The 15,833-nt window shown below is 40.4% G+C and overlaps 1 protein-coding gene across 1 annotated transcript in view; it reads right to left on the bottom strand.

The window, feature by feature from the left end:
• The window catches only part of NRDC (nardilysin convertase), a 31,595-nt gene that overhangs the window by 13,895 nt on the left and 1,867 nt on the right, over positions 1–15,833 (bottom strand). The window contains exons 2-18 of the mRNA XM_082226718.1: positions 13,828–14,095; positions 13,215–13,296; positions 12,693–12,846; positions 11,014–11,087; positions 9,877–9,972; positions 8,357–8,479; positions 7,125–7,182; positions 6,240–6,313; positions 5,976–6,045; positions 5,404–5,481; positions 4,716–4,836; positions 4,571–4,629; positions 3,576–3,630; positions 2,822–2,926; positions 2,514–2,637; positions 1,579–1,665; positions 924–1,043 (exon numbers count right to left, since the gene is read on the bottom strand). Coding sequence (XP_082082844.1) covers positions 924–1,043; positions 1,579–1,665; positions 2,514–2,637; positions 2,822–2,926; positions 3,576–3,630; positions 4,571–4,629; positions 4,716–4,836; positions 5,404–5,481; positions 5,976–6,045; positions 6,240–6,313; positions 7,125–7,182; positions 8,357–8,479; positions 9,877–9,972; positions 11,014–11,087; positions 12,693–12,846; positions 13,215–13,296; positions 13,828–14,095 — 1,748 coding nt within the window. The remainder of the gene's footprint in view (positions 1–923; positions 1,044–1,578; positions 1,666–2,513; positions 2,638–2,821; positions 2,927–3,575; positions 3,631–4,570; positions 4,630–4,715; positions 4,837–5,403; positions 5,482–5,975; positions 6,046–6,239; positions 6,314–7,124; positions 7,183–8,356; positions 8,480–9,876; positions 9,973–11,013; positions 11,088–12,692; positions 12,847–13,214; positions 13,297–13,827; positions 14,096–15,833) is intronic.

Genomic DNA, 15,833 nt, shown 5'->3' with positions numbered 1-15,833 from the left:
ACCTATGGTTCCCAATCTCTTTTAAACAGATTATTAGTCCTACCCACTGCTGATTAAATACAATGAAATCTAAAGGGCATGCTAATATACAGCCAGAAAGCTTTTGATTTGGCAAGTAGTCTCTCTGAACAGTGAAAAGGAATGGGGTCTGCATGTTGCTGGATAAAGAAACACAGCTTCCTACCCAGTACAGGAAGGGTGAGTCAGCACCTCTGCCACTGGCTAGCAGAAGGCAGCTGTAGAGCAGTGCCATTCCACAGATCAGTGACTGAAACACTCCCCAAAAATTCCCAACCATGGTAGCCAGAGTTAAACATCCCAAGTCCAAATACAATGCTTAGATTAACAACTGAAATGTTTCACATCTTCATTTTCTAAAACTCCAGACACCAACAAGCTAAGCTATGTAGAGCCAGCAAAATGAAAATAACTTGGTGCTTTATGATGCCAATATACTGCCTTGTCTAGTCGAAAGAAGGGACGGAGAGCCTGTGGTCCTCCAGATACTGGTGGACTACAATTCCCATCATTGCTGACCACTGGCCGTATTGGCTGGGCTGATAGGGTTTGGATTCTAACAACATCTTGATAGTGACAGGTTCACTACTATTGGTGTAAAGGCTGCTACTGTTTGATTAAAAGTGTATATACAAACACAGAAATTCATTTCAGGAGAAGGATCTCAGCACAAGGATGCATGGACATGTCATTTAATTTTTTTATCTATGTCACTACTGAAACAGATGTTCTAAAGTTGCATCTGGATTCAGTGTAAGGATGTGTATCTGCCTTAAAACAAAAACAAAATTCAAAATAAGCTATATGAAAAGCCCCAAGGAGATAAATGCAACCTGGAATGTCCTGTGTTTTGTAACCTAAAAGTGTATTAACAAGTTTCATTAAGAGACCTATAAAGGGGTTACCTTTAGGGATTTTGAATTTATCATCCTTCTTGTACCACAAACAGCCTTGTTGGGTGCTCAGTATACTGACTGGATATTCTGTCTGTGGGCAGTCAGGAGCCTTCAGAGCAAAATCAGTTGCTAAAATTAAGGAGGAGGAGTTACTGTTGCACATCCACATGTCAATGTAACAAGTACATATCAATCTCAAATAAATTATGCAATCTGTATGCTTAAGTGTCAAAGCATCACTGTAAGGATTGAAGTGTTACTAGCTTAACAGTTATTCATGGTCTGCTGCATAAATGGATTGCTGATCTGATGCAGCAACATAAATTTCTGATTCTGCTGGATAACACTCCCTACCAGTGCTTTTTCCCTAGAAAAATAGGGAATCACCATGAAGTTCTTACAGTAAGTGCTGAACTTTTTAACAACAAAAAAGAGGTGTTGGTACTGCATACCCTCGAATATCCCCGAAAAAGTACTGCTCCTTACTTTTTTGAAATACAACATGACAGAAACCCAGCTACATAAATCTGTTGAATTCACTTGTAACTGAAGAGGCAGCCTTCATTTAGAAAACCTAGGACAGCTTATTTAACAACATGTAAGCAAAAGAATCTAGTCACATTCAACCCTATTTTAGGCATGTATGAAGTCATAATTCACTCACCAATGTATCTATTTTCTTCTGGTGGGTGCAAGTCAGGATTTAATGCAAAGTCACTGGCCCACATATCTTTCCAGTATTGATCAATATCTAAAATTAATGTTAAAAGACAAACTTAGTACAACTGAAGCCAATGAAGATGTTATAAAGGTAAAGATAAAGGGACCCCTGACCATTAGGTCCAGTCGTGACCGACTCTGGGGTTGCGGCGCTCATCTCGCTCTATAGGCCGAGGGAGCCAGCGTTTGTCCGCAGACAGCTTCCGGGTCATGTGGCCAGCATGACTAAGCCGCTTCTGGTGAACCAGAGCAGAGCATGGAAACGCCGTTTACCTTCCCACCGGAGCGGTACCTATTTATCTACTTGCACTTTCATGTGCTTTCGAACTGCTAGGTTGGAAGGAGCTGGGACCGAGCAACGGGAGCTCACCCCGTTGCGGGGATTCGAACAGCCGACCTGCTGATCAGCAAGTCATAGGCTCTGTGGTTTAACCCACAGCGCCACCCAAAATACAGCTGCAAAAAGCTGTATTGACAGGGCACACAGCTCCTATCCTCCTCTTCTCTAATGCACACCCCTGATTTCCACACCATAGCAGCAGCAAGGAACTCATACACCTGATCTAGACATAATCCTTCACCATTCATAGATCCAACATGTCGTTCTTTGCTAACCATGACAGAAATGTCATCTTCTCACTGCCCTCCAACTCACATCATACCTAACCATTGGTTAGGCTGGCTGGGGCTGGTGGGAGCCAGAATTCACAAACATCTGGAGAGCCACAAGTTCACCACCTGTGGCACTGAAGTTCCTTGATTATTAGGGGACTTAGTGACTTATAGGCCAACCTCACTCCAACATAACACACTGCAGTTCCTTCCATAGCCTCCCTCCACCTCTGAAATTCCTTTGAGGAAGACTCCAAGTTGTTGTACCTTCAACACCGTAGTGTGTACCAAACCACTTCTCCTTCAGCTGACACTGAGCTTCATGGGCAGCAGAAAGCAGAATAAGGTTGGCTCGCTGAGGTGTCAGCTGGTTAAGAGCTTCAGCAATGATCTGCAAAGATGAAGGATTCAAATATATTCTTATGTGTCCCTATTTGTGCACAATTAAGCAGCTTTATTCTACTACTACTTTGTAAGCAGAGCGTGAAGGACTGAAAACAAGATTCCCTAATTGGTAGAATTGGTTTCTTAATCATCTCATCTAGTAAGAAGCAAGACCTAAAGAGTGCACTTACTTCTGGTTTGTATTCAAAAAGAAGTTGGTCTCCTGTCAGAATGTCCTCCTTTGGAAACAGCTGCATATTCTCACAAATACTTTCAACATATTCAACTGGGTCAGTCTGTAAAACAAACAGTTCTATTTCACTATCTGATCATTTGAACATTTCCCCCCTTAACCTTACTTCTGGTTAAGCTTAAAAGTGAATCCAGGTCATCAATTTCCCCACACAATTGTGCACTGACTTTTGCAGTTGTTTTGTGCCAAGAATCAAGTGGAACTAGTGAAGAATCCTAGATTTTGGCTGCTTTCCAAATGTGCATTGGCAGTTGCGCCAATCTTCTGCAGTAGTCAATTCATTTGATTCCCAGATGCATGACAACTGCAAAAATCAATGTAGATTTTGGACAAGAAAACTTGTTCCTTGAAATCCCCATTGGGCTCATTAAGAATCAAAGTTAAGAAAAAGAAGATTAGAGTTTCATTCATGTTGAAAAAAGCTATTCATTTGAACGGCTCCTAAACAGGGCTCCAAACTCAAGTTCTTAGCTCTGAAGATTGAAGACGCACATCTTCAAAAGCAGAAAGTCATCACAAATCATGACTGTTTCAAAAGCATCTCAGTAAAATAATCCCATATTATTAAAATTAGCAATGAGCTTACTATAGTCACCACAATTAGATTCCCAGCTATTATTAGTTTCCATAAGCCAAGATAAAATGATGGGCTATAAAATGGTGTTTGAAAATATTCAAGGTTGAGGAAATACCTGTTCTTGATAATGAAATTCATTAGCTTCAATCTTCTGGATTTCTTCCCAAATTCTGTGGAGGATGACGTATGTTTCTCAATAAATCAGTCACATTTGTCAAGAAAGGAACCATTTCCAGAAACAAGGTTTCAGAACATTCCAAAAGATTCCTTCACCACATGGGGTTGGACTATATGACCCTCCAATTTTACAATTCTATGATTCTAAGGCTATTTCTCAGCAGCCTGACCAACAGGCCAGAGGAAACATTTTGTCATTTCCCATCCTAACATGGGACTGAGGGCTGACCCCATTTCCTTTTGCAGCTCTTTAAAAAGATTCATTCTGCTGCTACCACCTCCTAGGTCAGAGGCTGTCTTACTATTAGTAAAGAATTATGAATGAATTGTTTTGAGGTTTTATTATGTATCTCTTATGAAACTGTTCTGCATTGTTTTTATTAGGAAGATGACACGGATAACAATGTACTCTTTATGTATTTCTAAGTTTTTGAGAACCACTTTGAAATAAATTTATATAGAAAAGAAGTATATATAGTAACTAATAATACTTCACATAGAGAGAACGTTTCAGGATAGTGAATATTCCCCTAAACCAGAGTTTTCCAAACCGTGTGTTGCGACACGTTAGTGTGTTGACTGCTATGTGTAGGTGTGTCATACGAAAGCTCCCCCCGCGGCTGGAAATGGGTTTGTTTGACCTCGGTTTGCTAGTAAGACTGAATTACTGTGTTGTGAAATGATGCATGTCTAAAAAGTGTGTCACCAACATGAAAAGTTTGGAAAGCTCTGCCCTAAACCAATTCTTAAATCATCAACCACCTTCATAGCTAATTTTCCTTGCTTTTTCAGAGTGTTGACATTTTAGGGTGACTTTCAATTCCTCCAGTTCTTTTTAACAGCCATTTCCTCCCACCTGCTACTTCTGCTCACATTTAGGAATTTAAAAAGTTCAGTAACACCAATAGCTCACTAGAATCAGGCCTTAGTTACCTTTGCTCTGGTCCAGTCTGCTGCAACATTTTCAAATACTGGAATACGACATGAACAACCTGAAAATGGAAACAAAGCACATTCAGGTATCTGTCGTCTGCAATAAGCAAGAACAACAAACACTTCAAGCTGAGCTCAAATTTACCTCATAGAAATGATTGTAACCTTCATCTGTCAGAGTCACACAAATACTGAAGACAGAGTATGTAGAGTTCTGCTCAAATCCTGTCTCACCGTTTCCTCCATACAATGCAAGAGCCCAGAATCTATCAGAAAATATTAACACATCAAAGATAGAGCTATTGATACATATTTCCAATATATTTCTGGCTTTTAGCAAGAGGAAGTTTTGCCACCCCTGCTTTAGTATGCAGAATAGATGACATATTTCAACTAATAACCTAGGCTGGGGTAAGCAGCAACATAGTCCAATCTATGCGAGTAAAGGATTGCTTGTATCACTCCCCCTGCCCCAATGGAATAGGGAGTTACCAATTTCTGATTTTTCCATCTCCTCACATGATGGAATCACAATATAAGCAAAGGGTAGGCACTATGGAGAAACTTTTCAAAGTGCTCATGTCAAGTCTATCCAATGTTTATGTTACACAATATTTGGGTTATAACAAATACATGTTGAACTTGGTCACTAACTAAGCTGACATGTTTCTCAACTGTCTGCATTACACAAGTAATAATAATAATAAAATAATAATAATAAGTTTTATTTATATCCCGCCCTCCCGAGCCGAAACAAAGGCACATGGCATATATATCTTTTAAATGTGTCAATGAACTATTAAAACTATTAAAACTGATTTTTTCATACATACTTTTTTCTAAGGAATGAAAGAACACTGCCTTTGCCTTCGTGTCCAACCAGCCATGAAATATAGTGAAGAGGTTTGATCCTGAAAAAAGAGGGGAAAGTTTAAAAATGGAGGTCATAAAACATGCCTCGAAAATATTGGTTTCCAGCCATTATACAAATTAGCAAGTAAAATAAGCATATCCAAAATGCTGGGATTCAGTGATGATCACATTACAAACTACTACAGCTACCATAAACTATGTGTGGTATTCAGTGGTGCTTGGCTGCTGACAGAAAGGAATCCATCAACAGAACAAGGAAGGGGCCAATTTTTGACAACTGTCTGCTGCACCCACCCAAATCTGCTCAGGATTCCCCCAACCGTCTAGAGCAGATTTAGAGGGAGCAAAGACCACTGCAAAGGGATTGTTTAAAATTGTCTCCCTCCACATTTTGCTGATGGTGCCCCTTCTATCAGCAGAAAGCCACTAGTGGCTGCTTTTTCTTTTATCAACAATTTAATTTGTTCAACTAACTCAGTTTCCTGGTTCCCCTCATGAAAGGGTTCCACCATAACAAGAGTTTAAAATTTACCTGTAATGTTGTTCTTGTGGAGGAAGAGCCCAAGTGATATTTAAAGAGTGTGTTTTTCTGATTGGAACAACTAAAAATAAAGAAATGTTTACTGTAAAATGCAAAAACATGATTATCTGCCTTCATCAACTTTCTCATAATAATTTTTCTCAAAAAGAAAAGTGCAAAGAGCAGTATTTAAAACTTTGAAAGTTACAAAGTTTAGAATGCAATATGTATTCTTAACCGTTAGCACTATAGGAATTATTCATTCCAATTACTCACCTCTGTAAAGTTTCTGAAAATCAGGTGTGTCAAAAGGTTCTGTCAGGTGGCTAAAAGTTGGTCTTGGTAAATCACTTTAAGAACAAAAGAAAATAAGTTATGCACCATTGTCCTAATTCCGTTAGGATGCTCCCCATATCACATCACAATCCTGTGTATCAATGACTAATCTGGATATATCCTTCTGTACCTAGCACTCATTGCGGGAACAGTACTAATTCCAGGGACTGGCTCCTCATGTGTTGCAACAGGTGATTATTGTGTTGTATGTCTGGTAGAAAACTATGAACCGGTATCTACAGATTGGGATTAACATGCTCATTAAAAAGATTACCATATTTTTCCATGTATAAGACACCCCCATGTATAAGACGACCCCTATTTTTCGGAACCCAAAATTGAGAAATCAATATTTTAAACATCAAACAGAACAACTCTGTTATTTTATTAAATAATCAAAGCACCGGCACTGGCATAGCAACCCTCACCAAATCTGTGCTAAGCATTCATTTTGTATGTGAGAAGAGAAGACCCAAGTCCTAAAGTAGGTTTCAACTAATGACTTTTGATAGTGGAAGCCATGCACGAGGGCTTACGCTTGTGCAATGGGGCTTCCCTACCCGCTCCCTGCAAACACCCCTCAAAATTGGTTCTGAGGGTCAGGAGAGCACCCACATCAGTGCATGGGAGGATGAGGGGGTGAATCATTCCATCTGGCCAAACTATCACCTGGAAAGAAGGGGAAAGGGTAAGAAGCAGGGAAAGTTTAGGGATAAACAGGTGAAATCATATTTGTGGTCTTCTCATATGACTTGAATGCAGAACTGTGCATATAATTTTACATCTTACTTATGACAAAAATGGTAGAGGGGGAAAAATTCTTACTTATTTGGAATCTCTGAGAAGATTTCAATCACCCATTTTTCCAGAGTATCCAAGGTTTCTAGGGAGGAAGGGAGAGAGAGAGAGAAAAAGCTCAACAGCCAATTCACTGAAGAAGAAAGGCTTGTTCTCAGTAAAACAAAGGTAAGTTGGAGAACCTGTTCATTCTCAAGAACCCAATCAGCTAATTAAAGAAGAGGTGCAAACATTATAAAGTCTGTAGGCCCAAAGGCTCAATTCTCTCAGTATACCTAAAGTGCACATGCATTTGGCACTTGGATTATTTTGGGGTGTGGCTGCACCAGTACAATTTCTGCTTCCTATATCAGGCATATGTGGCAGCTGAGCTTGCATTCTTACAACCTCCCAAGCTGGTTGTATCAGTTAAAACTTACACACAACAAAATTATGGCTGGTCTCCGTGATATGGGCCGCGCCCAAAAGCTATCTGAAACAGCCTCCACAATAGATGCTTCTGGCAGCATAGAAATACTCCTTGTGATGGCAGCCACACTTAAAGAAGCATCCATGTAGGAGTCGTGCATGTACAGATTGGCCCCTTAGGGCAGAGTTGGGAAGGGAGGGGCAGGTTTCTATCCTTACTGAGAAAAATACATCATTAAAATATCAGTAATGGCAAACAGAGAAAATTCACATACCAAGACTGTTACTGGAAACTCAGAAAACACTGTATTTGGCTCAAGATAAATCATAGCCTTGTTTACAAAGAGAAATAAATTATCTAATATTGTGAACTTCATTTAGACTAATAAGGACCAAAAAGAGGGTTAGGTAATGCAACTAATATAACTCATAAGAATTGCTAGGTCCAAAATATAAACCTCTATTTTAAAAGGTGACCAGACACTGAAAAAGAACACATATTTCATCAAAATGAACTAAATATTTAAATTCAGAAGTAGAAGATTGAAAATATTTAGCTAGATACATCTAGTTTTGCTTTTATTTTAGTGGAGTCATATGTATAGCTGATCAGAAATACGTCCTGATTCAGTGGGGCTTACTTTCATTGTACACAATGGCAACCCTACTCATTTTCCTGAGCACAAGCCCCACTGTATTCAACAGGACTTACTTCTGACTAGAAATGTAAACTATTGTGGCATTCTTTACATTACAAGCAGACGCAGAAGAGTTTTTATAGCTCTTGAAAGACAATAATCAAGGCAGTGTATCACAGTTTACACCTGTAGCTTCAAATTAACAGATGTTACCTTTAGATTGCACAACTAAAGTCATATAGTGAGCTGAATAATAGCGCTGCCAGAATTCCCTCAGCCTGGTATAAGTATCAATGTCATTTTGCTTCGGCTCATGTTTCAGCGTGTCTGCATTACCTGTAAATAATGTTGAAAACCAAGGTTGCTTATTATTAAAAATTATTATGCTTTTGATCCAAATGCTTAATAGGGTTATAATTAAAACTAATAGTTCTCATAGCAAAAGTCATTAAAAACACACTGTGCGTTAACAGATTAATATATATCTTGCCAGTCCACGTTTTTCCTCCTTCGCCCAACTTGCTGAAAAATAAATTTTAAGCTGCAACAAAGTGGTATCCCCCTCATCTCACTATCCTTCCTCTTGCTTGCGTGCCCACTATGTGCCTTCCTTCCTTCCTGCCCACAGCTTGGAACAAGCTGTGCAGAACATCAACACATAAGCACTTATGGTGGGACTCAAAGAGAAGTGATATGAGAGAGGACAGGAAATCTCTGCAACACCCACATACGAGGTTCAGGATAATCTGTGTGTGAGCAGCTTGTGGGAAACAAGTTATGTCATCTTCTCAGTGTACTGCACTAACTTGGCCACATGTGTTCTCTATCACCATACAAGATCCAACAGGTTCTCTGTGCCACTGATGACTAGCCTGCAGGCCATACCTGGCCCACCAGCTCACAGGAAGGAGATGAAAGTGCTCTGCCTGATCTTCAGAAAGAAATCTAAGGAGCAGGTAGAGTTTCTATCTCTGCACTGAGATTAGGAAAGAGAGAAAACTCTGGCTGTTTTTTAGAGACCGTCCTTGAAGACCAACCAGAGGGAACTTTCATTTAGCCTTTGGGCTAAAGCTAGTAGCAGCCGCCATTCCATTACCGAGAGAGATGGGAAGCAGGAAAACTATTAGGTAAATCAAGAGGCCTGCTCATTTTAGCTCCTCACCTCCCTAAACCATTGCAGACTGAACCCGCAAGGGATGCGGGTGGCATTGTGAGTTATACCACAGAGCCTAGGGCTTGCCGATCAGAAGGTCGGCGGTTTGAATCCCCGCAACGGGGTGAGCTCCCGTTGCTCGGTCCCTGCTCCTGCCAACCTAGCAGTTCAAAAGCACGTCAAAGTGCAAGTAGATAAATAGGTACCACTCCAGCGGGAAAGTAAACAGTGTTTCCATGCGCTGCTCTGGTTCATCAGAAGCGGCTTAGTCATGCTGGCCACATGACCCGGAAGGTGTACGCCGGCTCCCTCAGCCAATAAAGCGAGATGAGCACCGCAACCCCAGAGTCGGTCACGGCTGGACCTAATGGTCAGGAGTCCCTTTACCTTTGCTAAGAACTTTGTAACTTTAAGAACTGGTACCTAATTTTGCTTTTAACTCTTTCCCCCTTTTTCCTTTGTGTTGTTTTTAGGTGGTATGCCTGAGGGTAGGACCTGTGTTCCTTTTTACTGCTCTGGGAGCCTTTTCAGCTGGACAACAGGATAGAAACACTTTAAAATAATAATAAATAATACTTACCCCAAAAGAACTTCTTCATGGGATGGCCAGACTTGGCCAGACTTCCAAACAACATCTCTCTTCGGTTTGCATCAGAGGGCCTTGCAAGCTGATATTCTGTTGTTTGTTTAATAGAAAGGTTTTCAGATTCTAACTAATATAGACCTCCGAACCAGCTTTGACTATAGGAATATAACAAAGCCATGCACATTAAAACGTTCATTTGCTCAAAACAGCACGAGCAGATCAGAAGGACTATTGCCAAAGCTACTTAACCTAGCTTACTGCTTTTATGCATGGCTTGTGTGTTTATTTTTACATCAAAAAGAACAACAGTCAAAACTAGTAAAGGGCCCTGCTATAAAAAAACACCCTGCAGATGCACTGGCTGAAAAGGTTTCACTTTGACAATGTCAGCCATGTGGTTGATGGAAATGTACACAGAGTCAACTCAAAATCAATCCCAGCAATATGCTGCTCTAACTGCCTAATGCAGGGTGCTTTTTTATCATCTGCAGCACCCTTCTGAATGCATAAGACCTATTCAAGAGAATGAGTGGTAAACATAAGTCAGCTCCTGTATGGAAAATGCCCTTACTGGATCAATATGCAGGTTTTACAATACCTGCTTCTAGTCAACTTAAGTGATGAGATGAGGAATTTTTCCTTTATGCATTTTAAGTTGGAGATATGTAATAAGATAACAACTTGTCTGTCCATTTTGAAAGATCCACCTTCCTTTCCAAGTTAAAATGAACTTCTGAAAACGATACTGTGAATCCTTTACTACAGGTAGTAATCAATTAGAAATTCAAGTTCCTATGTAAGTTGTTGAAAACCTCAGAATGCATCTTATTTGTCTGGAATATTTGGAATCCATGGGCAAATCTGAAAAGCAGAGAAACTGTTGTGGGCGTCACATGCAACCCTCAACCAAGCACACAACAGAATGCTTGGGGAAGGGACCCTGTGGGTGCCAGGGAAGGCCTCTGTGGGCACCTGTGTGCCCGTAAGTACCACGTTGGTGACCTCTGGGTTCTAAAATCATGTAGAAATGCCCTGCTTCATGAAAGATGTTTTCAATACTTTTATGCCAAACAAAAATTTGTTTTTTCAAAAAACTAAATATAAAGTGACAAGAGAAATCAGGATTCTTACCACTATCCACAGCCTCAACTTCCCGATCAATTGCATCACGGATCATTAAAGGGTGAATGAAAAACTGCGCCCACCTGAAACAGAAAAATATTGGACGTATGTTTTTCCAGGCAGTCTGACAGGCTTGCACAAGTTGCACAAGTTTTCAAGTGTTGCAATTTAAAATATTTAGCAAGTTCAAGTTTTAGTAATAACATTTTTAAAAGTTCTTCTAGCGTCTGTGGTTAAACTTTCTTTCTTAAAGCAAAGGCTTAAAATATTTGTTACATTTTTATTCCCAATGGAAATTATGCTTTGATGTGTGTCTTGGTTATCTGCTCTAATAAAAATCTAGATTGGTATGAATTCATTTTTGAATTTTATGACCCAATGTTGGCAGTGAATGATATTTCTTGCCAAAAATGAATTCTTAAGGCAAATGATCCACAAAAGTCTCAGTACTCAATGTAACTGTACCCCATAGAACTATTTATTTTTAACATCCTTTACAAATACATCATTCTTCAATGAGGAATATTTTTTACTAATATTTACCTGAAGTGTTTCAACCTTTGGGAAGTATCTAGGTCAGAGTCAGACCATACTTACTGAAACCAATAGACTTGTTAGTCATTACTGCAATCCAGAAGTAAGTCCTATTGAATTCAATGGGGCTTACTCCCTGGTAGGATTGCAGCCTAATTTATGCAGTTATGGGTCTACTCTGAGTATGACTTAGTGCAGTGTTTCCCAACCTTTTTTGGGCAAAGGCACACTTGTTTCATGAAAAAAATCTCGAGGCACACCACCATGCCAGATGGGGAAAGGTCACTTTTTACTTATGTAAAAAAATTTTAAAAAATAGTAACAGCATAGAAGGTAATGGTTAGGCTAGCATCCCTCTTCCAAATATGCTAGGTTTTTATTTGCAGGGACTGTTCTACATGGGAAAGCATTCAGCACTGTCATTCTCCCATCTGCCATCTGAATTGGTACTATTCTGGGTCAACTTACTCTGCTGCATGTGTAGATGAAAATGGCACCAAGTGTGGGGGAGGGGGCAGAACAGGCTTCAGATACAGGATATTAAGCATACACGTACTTCAGATTGAACTGGTTGCTTGCTTTGCAAGTTTTCATTTCCCAAATGACTGCCTTGGCAAGTGCAATACCTACCAGGCTCAAAGCCGGTCTCGCGCTGCCGCTTCCCGCGCTCTCAAGGACCCGGGAGGAGGAAGGCGTGAAGGGAATCCTGAAGGCGCGAAAACCTCGCGCATGCGCAGGCCTTCCGCCTGCGACAGCCCAGTAGGCCGGCCGAAGCGAGCGGCGATGGGATGTGGGAGGGAGCTCGCTCGCCGCCCCGCGTGTGCCTATGTGGGGCACGTTACAGCCCCGTGACGTCAACGCCACGCAGGCAGCCAGGCAGGCAGACGGCGAGAGCCCCGCGCTGGGCGGCCTCTCCTCGCCGCCGCCGCCCCGCCTCTCGCCGCCCGACTCGCCCACCTCCCTCCCACGGCACACCAGGCAACGTCTCGCGGCACACTAGTGTGCCGCGGAACACCGGTTGGGAAGCACTGACTTAGTGGATACCATCCAAAGTTTTCAAACTACTTGAAAACTGGAAAAAAAATCAAATGCAGCAGCAACTACTCAAATAGGAAGCAGTAAATCCAGCTTTTTATTCAGAATAATCAAAATACCTATCAAGAGCCTCCTTGAAATATTTCCTCTGTACATCGAACTGAAATATTGTTCGTTCACAGTCTGTTGAAGCATTGTCACTGCCTCCATGTTTCTTCAAAAATGCATCAAAACCATTCTCATCTGGGTATTTTGCACTGCCCATAAAAACCACTGGGGGGAAAAATGAAAGTTAAAGAGACAGGTATTAATTCTAATGGAAAAAACGTGAAATTCCCCAAGTTCAAAAAGAAGTTTGGGCGTATTAAAGGGAAACAAATGGAAATAGACTAGTTGCATACGTTTGACAAACTTTTTTTTTTTTAGATCAGCAGGGCAACTTCTGGTTTTAAGATATCTATTGCTATTCTATGGACATATCATATCTAACTTTGCAAATATGCAAGCAGGAAAATAATGCAGCTGACTCCTACATTGATGATTTTCAGGGTTTTATGTCAAAGAGCTCCACAGATGCAAAACTAGAAAATTTAATTTTTGCTAAAACACAGCAAGGTAACATTGAACAACAAAAAACATACTGTGTTCCAGAAAATGTGCCAACCCAGGCAGATCTTCAGGGTCAGAGAAACTGCCAACAGCTATACAAAGTGCAGCTGCAGACTGGGAAAAGAAAAACAAGAACAGCATTTTAAAAAAAACAACATTACTATCTTATAAGATTACTAAATTGCCCACTATAAAACAAGTGATGTAAACACTGTTCAATTCTATACAAGACAGAAAACAATCTGAATTGTAAAACTGCAGAGGATGACCTAAGAATCTGTTTAAGGCAGACACAAAAGTAATGCTTTCTTTATCTGAGGGCCAAAAGCCTATCTCTTCTGCAACTCTGAAGTGAACCTGCCAACTTAACATATTATGGCAAGACATCTTCTGAAAATGATTTATTGGTTTTTTAAAAAAACTCTCTTGTCACTCACTTTGAACTTCTCTTTCATTAACGTGTTTTCCTTTGGAATTTATTTGTTATATTGTTTGGGTTTTAGCTGGAATTTTATACACCCTGTAGATGTATTTTATATGAGTTTCCAGTACAGAAATGAATAAAATATCAAAAGTAGCAATGTGTTTTTTTGTCCTCTGCACCAAACCACTCATGGTCAGTTGTTATCGTTATTCAAACCATACCTGTTTTTCTGTGCTATTCCTCTTCCTCGTTTCCTCTTTCTCTCCTAGCTCTTCTAATTCACTGTCAGGGTCATCAAGATCCTCATCATATCCACATTCATCATCATATCCCTCTTGGTCATCTTCTATTTCTGCTCCAGAATCATCATCTTCATCCGTGCCTTCCTCAGAGTCATCCTCATCCTCTGACACTGCACAAGGGCTACCGTCTGGGTTATTCAAGTCCGAAATCAGCAATGCACATAAGCCATTTTGCAGTTTGATGTACCTACAAAGTGACAGGTAATATTATCATCAGGATGATGACCCTTTCCGTTGGCTTCTTAATGCCTTAGGAAAATAAAATAAAATGGAACATCCCTGTATTTGCCTCTGTGTCTCTGCAATCATTACTATTATCATCATTATTATAATAATAATTATTAATTACCTACTTTTCACCCTAAGGTCTCAGGGCAAGTTACAGCTTTAAAATACAATATTAAAAACAATTTAAAATAACAACGAACTTTGTTCTTGTATAAGGGTTGTATCATGACGACTAACTTGAGTCTACATTTCAATTGCCTATTGAGTATGACTTGGTTGTATACTACCCATTAATATTTGCTAAACAGTAATTCTTGCCTTTCTGAACTAATTAAAAATATGCATTTACCTTGGCAATTACATTGCAAGACAAGACACAATGCTGCCAGGACTGTTTTGGTGTTATTCTACATTAGGGCACCTTACAGAGATATAGACAGCATAACAACAATGGAAAAGGAACAAATTCTACTTGGGGTTTTTGGGGAGGAATGGTGAAGGCTCAACAGCAGCCTGTATGTCACATCTGTTTGCATGGATGGCCAACTAGCAGCCTCCAAGACTAAAAGTGGTTGGATTGAGAATGTGAGCTGCACCACTGCTTCTTTCCTAGGAGATACTCCTCTCACTTCCTGGGAGAGGTGCCTTAAAAATGATGAGGGCAAAGCTGTGCACTCACAATTCAGCACAGGCAAAAGCGGTAACAGCAAGGAGAGAGTTACACACAATCCTTACCGATCGTTCTGCTTTAAATCAAAAGTGTTACCGCTCTAAACCCCAATGCAAGAAAAATAAAGCTTTCATCACAGAAATGCAACTACAGCACGATGCTCTTCTATTCATCCACACAAAATCACAGTCAATCACAGCTTTCTATTTAATACTGGAAATTCAGGTTAGACCTTTTCTATCTCTACGGTAGGTTGTTTTCCATAAGACAAAGTAGATGTAGCATTTATACTCACATTCAAGTTGCAATTTCAATGTGAAGATTTACATTTTACAAGTATAATTACACAGGATGCAATTAAACATTGCACTAATATAAGCGTTCTGTCAGTGCAAGCATTTCTGGTTGCCAAAGAAAAAATTCCTCTTTCCTTCCCTCATGCACAGTTCTGGAAGTTCTTCTGACTCTCTAGGGGATCTATGGAGGATCTATGGGAGGCACATAGCCCTGCTGTACTTGCAGGATGCCTTGTGCAGGCTTCTGCAACCAGCACAAGGGTTAGCTGACCTTCGGTTTTGGCTTCTGAATTTATACCTATTTATTATTAAAGGGACGTGAGTGGCGCTGTGGGTTAAACCACAGAGCCTAGAACTTGCTGATCAGAAGGTTGGCGGTTCGAATCCCCGCGACGGGGTGAGCTCCCGTTGCTCAGTCCCTGCTCCTGCCAACCTAGCAGTTCAAAAGCACGTCAAAGTGCAAGTAGATAAACAGGTACCACTCTAGCGGGAAGGTAAATGGTGTTTCCGTGCGCTGCTCTGGTTCACCAGAAGCAGCTTAGTCATGCTGGCCACATGACCCGGAAGCTGTACGCCGGCTCCCTCAGCCAATAAAGCGAGATGAGCACCGCAACCCCAGTCGGTCACAACTGGACCTAATGGTCAGGGGTCCTTTTATCTTTACCTTTATTATTAAAGTACACTAATGTTTATGTTTTTAACAGGCACTTGGTATTTATATATTTACAAGA

Source organism: Podarcis vaucheri (genome assembly GCF_965113315.1).
Source record: "Podarcis vaucheri genome assembly, chromosome: 6".
In the NCBI taxonomy this organism is placed as follows: Eukaryota; Metazoa; Chordata; class Lepidosauria; order Squamata; family Lacertidae; genus Podarcis; species Podarcis vaucheri.
The sequence above is the reverse complement of the archived record's forward strand: the minus strand, read 5'-3'. Positions and strand labels throughout refer to the sequence as shown.